General features: G+C 31.9%; 1 protein-coding gene and 2 long non-coding RNA genes across 3 annotated transcripts; all 3 read left to right on the top strand.

The window, feature by feature from the left end:
- The first annotated feature begins 105 nt into the window (after window positions 1–105).
- On the top strand, window positions 106–1,153 carry LOC146903916 (uncharacterized). Its single transcript, XR_015019255.1, has 3 exons — window positions 106–417; window positions 523–622; window positions 933–1,153. It is a non-coding gene; the product is annotated as an uncharacterized LOC146903916 (long non-coding RNA).
- A 5,245-nt stretch (window positions 1,154–6,398) lies between these two features.
- LOC146903917 (uncharacterized) lies at window positions 6,399–7,163 on the top strand. The gene is made up of 3 exons (XR_015018737.1): window positions 6,399–6,539; window positions 6,645–6,744; window positions 6,863–7,163. It is a non-coding gene; the product is annotated as an uncharacterized LOC146903917 (long non-coding RNA).
- Window positions 7,164–13,629: 6,466 nt separating this feature from the next.
- LOC146903918 (uncharacterized) lies at window positions 13,630–14,691 on the top strand. Its single transcript, XM_085727323.1, has 2 exons — window positions 13,630–14,048; window positions 14,150–14,691. The coding sequence occupies exons 1-2, from the start codon at window positions 13,714–13,716 to the stop codon at window positions 14,466–14,468; spliced, it is 654 nt and encodes a 217-aa protein (XP_085583449.1). The 5' UTR covers window positions 13,630–13,713; the 3' UTR covers window positions 14,469–14,691.
- The last annotated feature ends 508 nt before the right edge of the window (window positions 14,692–15,199 follow it).

Consider the following 15,199-nt stretch of genomic DNA (forward strand, 5'->3'; position numbering starts at 1 on the left):
ATTGACCCTTCGCCACCACCAACCCGCAACCTTCCCCACCTTAAAAGGTTGTTTTTATAAAAAATATTAATTATAAAAGGTTGATAAAAAAATATAGACTAACTCTTATTGCCAACAAATTGTGTATGCTAGATCACTTTAGTGGGGTAAAGGGTCAAGAGACATATTGAAATACTTGAGAGACATTTTCTAAAAATTTCAATTTGACGAATGGTTTCTTGTAAAAAGTGACATATATATATATATATATATTAATTTAAGGAAGCAGAATATGGTGTTTTTCACATTATAAATTAAAGAAACAATTGGTTTATTTCTATTACATGCAAAGGAGAAATAATATGGCTGAAATTTTAAAGTTTGTTTATGCCATGGTCTTATTTCTTTCACTATTTATTGTTGTAATCAACATCGATGGTAAACCTCATTTTCTCACCATTTCCAGTTTTTCTTAATTACCTTACACACAATATTTCATCATATTTTATATTAACATTCCTTTATACTTGTTTCACATCATAGCATATCGTAGTTGCAACACCGACGATGATTGTCCAGATTATTTGTGTACCTCTCCGAAAGTTGGGAAGTGTATGGATAATGATTGTTACTGCATTTAATAGTTAAGTTCAAAAAATGATTATATCTCTTCTAAAGCCTATAATTTTATTTGGGTCATGTTAACTTGTGCTCTAATGGCACAAGTTAAGAAGCTTAAAATGGAAATTAAAAATAAATTTTATACTGAAAATATAACTTTTGCAACTTTTAATATATTGAATGCACAAGTTCTAAGAAAAACTTTCTACATTTGGTTTCTTAACTTATGCATCAAGGACACAAGTTAACATTTCCCATTTATTTTTATGTCAGACTTGTGTTAATCTTATTATATATCTCACTTATTTTTTACCTTTCTATTCTTATGACAGGTTAAGAAGAACAACACATGACAATCATTCGTCGCAAAACAACTTGTGTATTGTATATTGTGTAACACAAATAAATTAATGCAAACTTATCACATTGGTATTATAAAATACCAGCGAAAAGATGGGCACTCACGTGCCGTCTTTCTGTTTATTTTACTGCGCTAACACTTGTAAATTATAAATGGTACTGTATTTTATATGAAATTTTGATTTTTGATCAAGATTATAGGTACAAATATTTGTGACTTTTAAATTGTAACAAACTAAAAAAACTATGTTTATCTTTTTTAATAACAATAGTAATTTAACAAATATAATATAAATACTTATCTTTTTTAATAGCACCAAAATGTAACCTTAATATAGGAAATTTTATTTAAAAGAATAATTGGAATTATAAAAAAATAGAGCCCAAAATATTTATCTACTTGATATATAATATTGATAATATAACACTACCAAAAAAATATATAATATTGATAATATTGTTCCAATTATAGTGGGATGTTTCTTATTTTATAGATATTTAATTTTTTAATTAAAATTTTAAGATAATATTATCAAAGGATAAAATAGTAAATAAAAAATAGTTTAAATGAATGATAAAAGAGGTAATGGAAAAGCCTGTTCAAATCCATTTTTTGGTGGTGTCTGGGATATGATAAAAGAGGTAATGAAAAAGCCTGTTCGAATTCATGGGATATGATAAAAGTGGTAATGAAAAAGCTTGTTCAAATTCATTTGGTGGTGTCTGGGATTTGGTGGTGTCTGGGATTTGAACCCCAGACCTTAAGAATCCCAGACCTTACATATACTATGCATTATCCTTGCCAACTGAGCTAAGCTCACGATAACAAGTTCAAATTCATTTAGTTTAAAACATATTTTCTCTATATATAGTAAATATAGATTATAGAATGTATGTATCGAAGTTAAATATGTTTGTAACTCGTATAATTTTTCCTTTCACTTCAATCCACAGAAGATTTTTCGTCAATACGTTTGGTCCATGATGTTAAATCCCAATTTATATGGCTAATTGAAGTTCATGCAAGCCTTTTAAGCCTTATTAACAATTTTTTTATTAATTTTTTTATTTTTATTATTATATTACACATATTTTTTAGGGGAAAATAAATTGAAATTATATATAAAAAAAAACAAAGAGATACAGAAAGTGCAGGGACATTAGACGTGACTCAAGTACAACCCAAACGGGAATACAAAGTTAAAAATCAAACCTAGTGGACCAGCACGAAACTATCCTAAAAAACAATCACTTATAATGAAAGCAAACTAGCAAACCCGCGTACGTGAGTCAAACCAGGTTACAAAAAGATGAAAAGTGAACATTTGTGAAGAGCAACTCAGGTGCTTAACTAGCGAATGGATCGACTGCTAACACAGATCAACATCCTACTACCAACTCCTTGAGCAAAGCAACAAGTATAAAAGCTCTTTCAAGCATAACATTCCGAGAAGTCACAAGGACTGTGACAGATAAAATCCGGTACTGGAGTGTAGGCAGGCTTGACGCCTTAAGACTTGTAGATCTCAAAAGAGTCGGAACATCCGAGAATCAAAGGGTACAAACACCCAACAATAACCTTGTGATTCATAATGTGTTGCTTCCGAAGGATTCTATAGGTTAAGGAATGTTTAATAATGGGTTCGAAACAACAAATCATCTTTTCTTGCATTGTGATGTTGTATCCATATGTTGAACACTTCTACTTAGACATTAATTTGCAAATTGTATGGTGATGTACCTTTCAAATCCGACCCTAGGCATAGGCCGGGGGTGCGACGGCCTAGGGCCAATGTCAGTAGGGGCCCTAATTTTTTTATAGTGGGGTGTATATGGAAATATTTGGTTTATTGGGGGTTTATATAGCAAAATTCACTGAAAGGCCCGAAATATTTACATGATGGAGGGCTGGGCTCAAGTCTGTTAATGTTTTAGGCCATTTTGGCTAGATTTGCTATATATACCCTCATATAACACAAAGTTTTCTATATACACCCTCCATATAAAAAATTGGTTTTCTTGGAACAAAATGTGTTTAACAATACCACTTTGAGTATTGATGATAACAAGGTATTAAAAATGTCAATTGGATATGCTAATATTTGTTCAAGTATGCAGGACCATAGACAGAAAGTTATATGTCTTTAAACCAAGTATAGGTTCTGCAAAAACAAATGAGAGCAATGGAATTTACAAAAGGAAACTTGTGTTGCAAGATAGTGTCTGAAGAAGAGAGCGTCTGAAGACAAAACAACGTCTGAAGACAAACAGCGTCTGAAGACCATCAGAAGCTGTCTACCAAAAGCTGACGTCATCAGAGTTTGAAGAACCATCAGAAGCTGGAGTTCATCAAAGTCTGAAGATTGGAAAATGAAGTTTGTTAAAAGTTGTTATTCTGAATACATATGATTGCAGAAGGAATGGAAGCCTGGAGCAACAGCTATTTCAGACGAATTAGAAGGCATTGGATGTTTATCCATCGAAGAGCGCAGGAAAAGGGACATAGTACAATTGTACAACCACTATCTCCACTACTCCACTCCTCATGTCTGCAGTAGTACAAGATAACAGCTATGACTACGCTGGTTACTCTATATTCATGGAATGAATTTGAAATTGTTCCTTCATAGGACAATAACAAAATCAAGCAACAGTTCATTGGTGATTATCAAGCTTCACAACGACTCTTTTTGATGTGCTGACAATCATCAACGTATCTTTCACACCTCTATGTAAATGAGTGAAAACTTGAAGATTGTAAGAGACTCACAACAATTTTACAAGGGCCAAAACTCTGCTGAAATTGTTTCACATCAAAGTTCACTTCGAATTTCTTAACAACTTTCATATCATAGAAATTCTAGAGTCTTAGGAGTCTGTATGTGATTTGTATTGTGAACACCACTGATTGTATATCACGTGTTCAACCTCAAATATATTTCTGTGTGATTGTGTTTGTTTAGAAGTCTCTGGCTTTTGTGCTTGAGCATAGAAAGTCTCTTGTGTTTGTGCTTGATCATAGGAAACCTCTTGCTTTTGTGCTTGAGTAGTTTAAAGTCTATTGCTTTTGTGTCTGAGCAATTGTAATCATATATTGATTTTAGTGAACTCTCCTTGGAAGTGCAAGGGGGACAGGATTACTTCCGGATTGTGGAAGGAACATGTATAATTGCTTTGTGTCTTTCTCTTCTCTCTATCTCTTTACTTTATCCACTACATAAGACTCTGAACTTTTTTCATGACTCTGAACTCTATCAGACTCTGAACACTGGACTTAGTTTTAAAAAGAAGAAAAAGCTAATACAATTCAACCCCCTTCTTGTGTTTTTCTCACCTTCAGGTTTTTCTTAATAATGTGCCAAAAAAATTATTATAGGATAAATTGGCGATAGTTTTTTGGGCCCTTTGTTTATGATATTGTGCCTCATTAATATTAAAAATATTGGTGATATTTATTATCCAATAAATTGGGATAATTTCTATAACAAAACAAATTATATTTTAGTTGAAAATAAACTTACGAAATTAATCTTAATCTTGTCTTTCTAAGGTTACAGAAAAATAAATTATATTAATATTGTAATGTCAACTTTCTTGAATTGATAGAAAGGATTGCAAAATTGAATATGATATTGCAAGATCATGCGAGCCGCGTTCAAGATCATGGAACCGATGTGAAACTCATTCTTGATTATTCCAAATGTGCTATTGTTCTTTTCTATGGTAGTTTATTTGGTTTTGGTGTCTATAAAATATTTGATTTATTTTCAGATGTTGCCTAACAATAATTTACTTGGTAGTGAAAAGCGGGAAAAAAAACAAAATGAAGAGCTAATAAAATCACAATAATAAACTAAAAAAAATATAACGTACTATATAAGGGAACATTTTCTCATATTATGTCCAAGGCCCCTAAAACTCTAGGAACGACCCTGGTACCTTTGTGCTTGAAACTATAATGTTTCAATACCATCCGTGATTGTGTATTGCAAAAGTGTGATCCTCCATCCTTACCAAACCTATTAAAAATGTTTGGCTAAAATATGGTTTTAGTCCCTGCAAATATGTCTCGTTTTGGTTTTAGTGCCTGTAAAAAAAAAATTGTTTTTGGTCCCTGCAAAATTTTTTGTTTTTTAAAATAGTCCATGACCCCATTTTTGTGATGATTTGTATATGTGGCACATGATGATTGAACCCATTTTGTAGTTTTTGGTCCCTGCAAAATATTTTGTTTTTTAAAAAGGTCCCTGCAAAATCTGTTTGTTTTTGAAAATAGTCCCTCCAGGGACTATTTTAAAAAACAAAAAATTTTGCAGGGACCAAAAACAATTTTTTTACAGGGATTAAAACCAAAACGAGGTATATTTGCAGGGACTAAAACCATATTTTAGGCAAAATGTTTTTATTCAAAAATTTCACTACTGTGTTGTCATAATCATTTGGTGCAAACACTGATTTTACCCTTTTGGTTATGTAATCAACTGCAACCAAAATATATTCATTGAACCTGAAGATAGGAGTGACACTACATAATCAGTCCCCCAAATAGTCAAATACTTCTACTTCTAGAATTTTCTACAGTGGCCTTCACAAACATCCTCGCAAAATTGAAGTCAACTTTGACATGTTAGCAAGACATTGACTTTGATGCTAAATGTGTACTATTGTTTTGCAATTTGTTGGGACTAAAAAGTAGGTACAATCATAATTAAAGATATTAAAAACAAAATTCAAAAGATTTATATGGATATGAAAAACATATTTAACTCTTGATAATTTGGTTTTTTGAACTTATCAAATAAATAAAAATTTTAAATGCAAACATACGAATGTTCATAAATAATTTCTTAATTTTTGTACATATGTATACAGAAAAATACGAGTTAGGATCCGCCATACTCAAAAAATATTGCTAACAAAATGTACAGGGTGGAAAAATCAATTGATTAATTTATGTCTGATCTTCATTTTAATAATTGTAATAATCTAAAGGATGCTTAGAAAGAAAATCTTATTTTCATTGTTTTCATGGTTCACTCTTCAATAACAATATAAAAAGGTTTAAAATTTTTGTGTTAAAACTATATTAAAATTACATATACAATTTCAACTAACACACAATACAACATATTTTATAGAAATTTAATTTAATTTTAGGGTATTTTAAATTTAGGTATATGATATCCAACAAAAAGAAACAATGAAAGGCTACAAAATAAATACAAGTCATAATAATAAAAGATTGCTTAAAAATTAATAATTATAAAAGGTTGATAAAAAAATAGACTAACTCTTATTGCCAAGATAATTTGTATGATGGGATAAAGGGTCAAGAGGCATGTTAAAAATACTTGCAAGACATTTTATTAAAATTTCAATTTGACGAATGGTTTCTTGTAATAGATGAGATATATTAATTTAAGGAAGCAGAATATGGTGTTTTTCACATTATAAATTAAAGAAACAAATGGTTTATTTCTATTACATGCAAAGGAGAAATAATATGGCTGAAATTTTAAAGTTTGTTTATGCCATGGTCTTATTTCTTTCACTATTTATTGTTGTAATCAACATCGATGGTAAACCCTATTTTCTCACCCTTTCCAGATTTTCTTAATTACCTTACACACAATATTTCATCATATTTTATATTAACATTCCTTTATACTTGTTTCACATCATAGCATATCGTAGTTGCAACACTGACGATGATTGTCCAGATTATTTGTGTACCTTTTCTAAAGCTGGGAAGTGTATTCATAATGATTGTTACTGCGTTTAATAGTTAAGTTCAAAAATGATTTTATTTATTTTAAAGCCAATAATTTTATTTTTTATATCAGACTTGTGTTAACCTTATTATATATCTCACTTATTTTTTACCTTTCGATTTTTATGACAGGTTAAGAAGAACAACACATGACAATCATTGGTCGCAAAACAACTTTTGTATTGTTTATTGTGGAACACCTATAAATTAATGTAAACTTATCACATTGGCATTATAAAATACTAGTGGAAAAACAGACACTCTTTGTGGAAAAACAGACACTCTTTTTATTGCACTAACACGTATAATTTTTTTTATGTGGGGCCGGGGTTTGAACCCCGGACATTGCATATATTATGCATTGTCCATACCAACTGAAACATGTATAAAATTATGAAAGATATTTTATATGAAATTTTGATTTTGATTAAAATTATAGGTGTAAATATTTGTGACTTTCAAATTATAACAAACTCAAAAAAACTATATTTGTCTTTTTTAATAACAACTGTAATTCAACAAGTATAATATAAATACTTATATTTTTTAATACCACCAAAAAATAACATTAATATAGGAAAATTTGTTCAAGGGTATAACTGGAATTATAAAAAATACAGCCCAAAATCTTTATCCACTTGATATATAATATTGATAATATTATTCCTATTGTAGTGGGATTTTTCCTATTTTATTGAGATTTAATTTTTTTAATTAAAATTATAAAATAAAATAATTAAAGGATAAAATAGTAAATAAAATAGTTTAAATGAAGGGTAACAGAGGTAATGAAAAATCCAGTCTTTAATATCCCGCCTCATCGTTAACGGTATTATATCGGACTTTTGAATTAAAGAAGAATATGGAATGGGAAAAATGGGAATTTAACCTAGATGGGGATATAAATATAGCACAACACCAAAATATCTTCAAAGTGGTGTGTTTAAATACCAAACATGTAAAAAAATTGAGTCTAATTACCTTATCCATTTTCAAAAAATATATATTTGTAGGCCTTAGAGACTGGCCAAACTTTGCCTATGGCTTAACTTTTGTTACTAATTAAGCAATTTAGAAAATTCTGAACTAGTAATTTATTTAATTTGAAAAACTCACAATGACAAAATATATTTTCAAAAGCTTGTTCATCTATAGGTCAAATTAACTTAGGCCCCGTTTGGATTGACTTATTTTGAGCTTATGTGGGCTTATCTACTCCCATAAGCCTTTTTAAAGGTGTTTGGGTAAATAAATAAAAATAGCTTATCATAGTTTCATAAGCTGCTTATGCCATATTTTAATAAGCCTAAATTTTCAGCTTACCCTCTGGCTTAACAAGGAGCTTATGAATTTATGTAACCTCCTTCGATTCTCTCTGGATCCACTTTTCCAAAACTTATTTTAATTATAATGTTAGTTATCTTTAGCGGTAGGGGTGTTCAAAACCGAACCAACCCAATAGAAAAACCGCAAACCAAACCAATCCAAACCAAAACCGCAAAAAACCGCACTTGGTTCGGATAAATTCGGATGACTTTTGCATTGAACCGCGCGGTTCGGTTTGGGTTGCGGTTTACATCTCAGCAACCGAACCAAACCAAACCAAACCGCAATAATAATGAATATCACTTAAACATGTCCTAGCCCAATTACATAGCTCAAGAATAATCTCTTTTGATTCGATTTTTCCATTGTTGCACCATCAAGTTCGATTCTAATTCCTTTCCATCTCTTTCAATTCATTTCCAGTGATGAATTTATTTCCTTTACTTCCCAATAATTTGTTTCATGCTCATGTTTCTTCTTAATTTTACATATTTTGATATAAGTGTTACCTAATATTTTATCATATAAACAGCAAAATAAAATGTCCTATGTTTATTTTGTAACAAGTTGGCAATATTAGAGTTAATGTGATATTTTTTTATCTTGCGATAAACCGCACAAACCGAACCAATCCAAACTGCATTGGTTTGGCTTGGTTTGGTTTGGATGACTTTTTAAAAATCAACCGAACCGAACCAAACCGCACGCTTTTTTATCTCGCGGTTTGGATGACTTTTATACTCAAAACCGAACCAAACCGCACCGCGAACACCCCTATTTAGCGGTGCATGAGTAACAAAATTGCTATATACTTATCTTATTAAAGTAACACACGTAACTAAGAATTTTTTTTTGAAGGATGATTTTTATTATTTTTTTGTTACGTAACAAAATGAAACTGAATAAAAAAAACAAACTTAACTTGTCTTTTTTTGGTAACAAACTGTACATTAATATCTATCTATCTATCTATATATGTATATTATATAATTATAATTATAATTATAATTAATATATTACAATATTGTTTTTTACATCTTGATTAATATTATAAAAAATCTTGATAATTGTGGTTCGATTCTTTGATTTTTTTAAATTAAAAATATTTAAAATTTTGATAATTGCTTATGTAATGTCGCATTCAAACACTTCAATTTATGTAAGTATTTTTTAATGTACATATCCAAACATAAATAGCTTATCAAGTATAAGAGCTTATGATGTAAACTCTAATGTTATAAGTTCTAATGCTATAAGCATCTATATAAGCTGTTTATCCAAACGGAGCCTTATTGGAATATCTCAGATTAAATTTGTTTCAATTTTAGTGATGCCAGCATAACTACTACAGAGAAATCACATGCATATCCTACTATTTGGATCACAAAATCTCTTTGCAGGGAGGCTAATCCTCCGTATATGCTAATCAAAACTCGAAGCCTTTTTTGCAAGCTTAGTTCATATTGTTGGCATAATGAGTTACTTTGAGGTTAGAATTTAGACCTTTTTAACTACCAGTTTAATCACCTAAAAAAATGCCAATTTAAATAAAAGGCTAAAGTACCTTTTTGGTCCTCTAACTATTTAATTGGTATCGGATTGGTCCTCTAACTAAAAATTGATTTATTTCGGTCCTCTTAGTTTCTCACCGTTACTACATTTAGTCTTTTCTGTTAGTTTTATTCAAATACACGTTAGGGTTTGTCTTATGTGGGTCCTCTAACTTTATTTATTAGTATCATTTTGGTCCTATGCCTTGTTAAGATATTATGATTAAATAGTGACTGATATTATTAGTAACTGTTATGGTTCATATGTATGTGTGAAACAGGAGGTCGGGTACCCACATAACACAAACCCTAACGCTTATTTGAATAAAACTAACAAAAAGGACTAAATGTAATAACTGTGAGAAACTTAGAGGACCGAAATAAATCAATTTTTAGTTAGAGGACCAATCTGATACCAATTAAATAGTTAGAGGACCAAAAAGGTAATTAAGCCTAAATAAAATACACGTTAGGCTTATTAAATATTCAAGTTAATTAAAAATTTAACGTTTGAAATTAGAATAAGAATAATATTTCCTAAGAAAAAAGAAGTTAATATTTGAGACAATTTGGTTCATCTAAAAGTATTTTTGATATATTTTAGAATGAGTAGAATATAAAGGCAGGGTTTGGTGGCTTGGTGCGTAACCAAGGGCGGTTTCACCCCCCAGCTAGGCTGGGCTAGTGCCCAGGCTCTGCTTCTGATTTACTTGCAACAAGCCCAACCCATTAGTCGCGACTCCATGCTTCTGCTTCTGCTTTACTTGCTTTTGCCCAGGCTCTGCTTTTCTCTCTATACAAACATTCACTGTGAAATATAAGCTTAGATTCATGATCACCGTGAAAATCCAAGCAAAATGGTATTTTAGTTTGTGAGATTTGGTGAAGAATTGAGATTTTAATTTTTGAAGCATGATGGTGTTTTCATGTTGTTGTTCAACGTGAAGAAAGGAAGAAGAAGGAGTTGACCTCCTTCCTTCCTTGTTGACCGCGGGTCCCACCTGCAGTTTTGTCCTATATGCTGTTGCTTTTGCACCCCTTTTTTCATATCTGCACCCTTGTTTTTTTAACTCTTTGATTTAGATCTTGTGGCTGTGATGAACCCTTTAGTGATTAAATTTGGACCCCTTGATACATCAATTGGTCCATATTTAATCCAGCTGAGCCAACTTTAATTTTATTTATTTCTTCACCATTTTTATTATTTTTTACACCATTTTTGGCACTTTAATGCCTCTTTTTTATTCGTAAAAATTTATGATGTGAACTAAATGTAGTTAATTGATCATGAACTTTGTTTAAAGATATGCTATGAATAGTTATTTATTAGTTAATTTCTTTTCAATCTGTCAAACATTCTATCTTTACTAAATGTAGTCTATTTTTATTATTATATTTACTTTAAACATGTTATAATTATGAAAAAAAGTATTAATCTAAGTTATTATACATTATATGATAATTTTTAATACGTTTTGTGAAACGTTTTGATTAATTCACACCGCGAAGACCGTTTTGTTGAAGTACAAGGGCATTTACCTCCTAATTTTATTTAACACGTCATTGTCAGGTTATATTTCTTCTCTCTTATTTCAAATTGTACTTTTGTTAAAAAATAATGAACCTCTTTTATTTCTATTTATGACTATATATATATATATATATATATATATATATATATATATATTATGTCATATATGAATTCGGGATACAAATTTCGCCCAGGCTCTAGAAAAATCTTGGCTGCGCCACTGTGCGTAACCATGATGGAACATTTCAATTTGGTTTCTATGGGAGTGTAGGTTTATGTAATATTCTCCATGCAGAAATACAAGCATTTTTAGTGGGCATCAGACTATGTTGGCAGGCTGGATATAGGAAAGTAATGTGTTTCTCAGACTTGCATGTGGTTCAACTTGTCACAAAGGGAACATCTCAGTTTCATCATTATTTGAATGAGCTAGAGATTATTAGAGATTTCATGGCAAAAGATTGGGCAATATCGCTTCATCACACCCTTCGCGAAGGGAATGCTTGTGCATATGTGCTAGCAAAGTTGGGAGCTAATAACGTAGATCCTTTAATTATGCTCCAAACGCCTCCTTCTAGTTTGTCATTAGCTTTGCTAGCTGATGCTCTTGTGGTGTCCTTTGTAAGGATGTAATCCCTTATTTTTCTTTTCTTTTTTCTTCTTTTTCTTTTCTCATGTAACCAAAAAAAAAAGAATATAACGAAATATAAGGAACGAGATAGATTGAAACAAAGGCGTCGTTTAGGGTGGGAGACCTTCTTAGGTCTCCTACCGTAGGAGACCTCTTTTTTTTTTTTTACAACTAATATGATTTTTTTATGTGAGAATAATAGGAATGCTTATTGACCCTTAGATCAGAATTAAATGATTGAGATTAAAAGCCCTCTTTTAAACAACACATGTTCCTTGCCACATGGTATCCTGTTTATATGGATTGTTCATCTTCTCCGATCCAAACAACACCGTCGGTGGCACTGTAGCAGTCAATTTTTTGTTTATGATTCAGAATTTTGGTAGAAAATAGGCAATAGAATCTGTGCATTTTTCTCGCGAAGCTCAACAATTTTAACTAGCTCATCTAAACAGCAAGATGAAGAAGCATAATTTGGAGAAAATATCATCACAGAAATCAGCGATGTTTCAATGGCATGAATCAACGATTTTGATATTCCATCTCCTTTCTTAAGCATATTATCTTCAAAAGCAACAATTTGATTTTGACGGAAAGCTTTGGTTAAGTGACCCATGAAACCTCTTCGACTACGGTGTCTATTTTTCCGGTGAGGACAGGACAACCAGAGTGGTTATCGTTTGATCAAACACAACTACATGATAATACAATAGTCTGTCTACACCAGAATATTTTTTTCCTCTCTCTCACGGTCAGCTAACTAAGCTCCCTGTCAAGTATTAACGCCGATGTCGACGCCGCCGACATCACCGTCGACGCCGATCTCCATCTTCCAAACTTAGATCCAAAATGAAAAAGTTATAATAATCAAATTTTTGATTCGTTTTCTTCCAGAACGCTCAAAGCTTATGAAAATCTCCATCGCCAGACTGTGATCCAAACAAGAAACTGAATGCATCACAGAAAAACGGCTTTAAGTTTTGCGACCCTAATAATAATAATCAATATTTGGATCATGATCTAAGGAACTATGAGTCACTTCATATGAACCTTATGCCACACTGTTCTTTCCTCAAACGGACAAACATGCATTTATCAGAAGCTTGTCCCTTTACAAATCACCCTCTTATGTTCATAATCAATTTGTTGTTATCTCTCAGTTTTGAAACCATGTTGTTTTGACATTCAAATTTTGTAGTGTTAGTTGTTATTGTGATGAAAGACGAATTAATATGTTTTAAGGAAGCTGGAACACCATAACGATGCGGCGGTGGTGTCGCAGTGACGAGAGAAGAAAAAAGGAGAGAAACAGAAGGGTAAAAACATACTTGGAAATATATGGTGTAGAATATTAGGTGTTGTCAGTTTATGCTAACTATCATAGAGGTTCATAATCCAACAGCTGACTTCTATTCATTTTGCAAAAAAAAAAAAAAAAAGTTCAAGTTTCCTACAGTAGGAGACCTAAAGAGTTCTCCTACCGTAACCTTTGCCTGAAACAAAGTAAAGGTGAGTTTAGCGGAGGAGAATAGTGTTCTAAAACTCAATGCTTAAATACCGACTCTTAAAAATATTCGCATTTAGTTTCTTACATATTTTATATAAAAACACTTCTTATATCATAATAATAATAATAATATTAGAAAATGATAAAATTATCTTTTTTGGTTACATATAGGAAGATAAAATGTGTGTAAATTATCCATTTTTCCTTGCTTTAAATTTATTTTGTATAAATAAATGAAAACGGTAGTAGTAAAATAATAATACAACCAATGAAAATGGTACGCGTGTATGCAAAAGCGCTACTTAAGTCTTAAACTACTCCCGCACGCACAGTCACACTCGTTCTCCCATTTTCTTGCATTCATTTAATTACTTCTAGAATCTTCCTTTTCTAGTCTCTCTCTCTCTCTCTCTCTGTGTAACCGTTTTCATCACCACCATGTCTCCACCGCAACAACCACCTTCTGTCACCACTGCAGAAAAAACCTTTCCATCTTCTTCCACCGCGCATGAATCTTCAGTCACAATCACTCCATCTGTTACAATGCACGTTGTTCCAACTCTTCCATCTCCGGCGACTGAAGCAATGACTACCGAACCTGAACAGAAACTTCCGACTCCGGTGACGGAGACGGTCACCGCTGCTCTTTCATCTGTTGTTGCACCAGTTGCTGGGTCGGTTTCAACTGAAGCTCCGATTGTTGAAGTTGAACAGAAGCTTACTCCGATCACCTCTACACCGGCACCGGTCATCGCTGCTCTAGGGACGAAAGTGTTAGTGTTCTTATTTTTGTTTTTTTACAAATAAATAATTTCTGCATTTGTTTCTTGATCTGATATTTTCAATTTTTCATCCTTATGCTTAATAATTTCAGGTCAGCAGCTTCTTCAACAATCGTCCTAACTATGGCCGTCAATGTTGTTAAGCTGATGTTGTTAAACATACTGATTCACGTACTCGACTATCTCCCAAAGGCTACCTCTACCGAAATCATGAATACCATTATCTATTCCTTTTGCTATTCACTCCTGTGTTTCTCGTCAAGTACCAACGCCTCTATTATCCTTCTCGTCATCAATCAGAGTAACATCGTGTTCCGCTATATCATGATGCTTTCTGCTTTTGCATTTCTCTTTGGCTTCTGCTTCCTCTTCACTGCGTGCTTTCTCATGTCTATTGCAGCTGCAGCCTAGTTTGGTTAATTCTGGCTCTATTAGTTAATGAAAAATTAAGCTAGTTTAATTTAGGTTTTAATAAGATAACAGAGTGTTGTAGATCACTCTGTTTTTCTTCTCCTTTTAATTAGTTTACTAGTAGTATTATTAAGTTGTTTTTGCAATTTCTATTGAATGTGGAATAAACAGATGTTATTAGAAATTGTCTACTTTCTGCTAATTTGAGATGATTTTGCCTCAATTTGTCTTCTTACGAGTTAACTTTTTTCAGTAACAAATTCATTTGATTCAAGATTTGTAAGTCTAATCAAAATTTGGCATCATAGTTTCGAGCGATAACTATACTCCCTCCGGTCACTATTATAAGCAAATTTCTACTTTTTAGATTCATTTAATAAATGATGTATGTGGTTTATATTGTAGACCACATACATCATTTATTGAATGAACCTAAAAAGTCAAAATTTGCTTATAATAGTGACCGGAGGGAGTATGTGGTAATAGTTTTTCTGAATGTTGAGGTACAGAGGTTTGATTCTTTGCTTGATCCTGGTACTTCTAGTTCTAGTGGTAAACTTGTGGTAGGGAGGGTGAAGATTCCGGTTCCTTTAGGTTTTTATCGACGAAAAGTTGGGTCGTTTCCTATGCTTAGGAGTGATGGAAATGGAAAGAGGCTTGAAGGGAGTATTCTGCTTGCTATGAGACTATAGAGAGACTAAGTACGTTGTTCTGATTCTGTGACTCTGAAA

Source organism: Medicago sativa, chromosome 7 (assembly GCF_051527215.1).
Source record: "Medicago sativa cultivar Bolivia chromosome 7, Bolivia_mono, whole genome shotgun sequence".
NCBI lineage: Eukaryota > Viridiplantae > Streptophyta > Magnoliopsida > Fabales > Fabaceae > Medicago > Medicago sativa.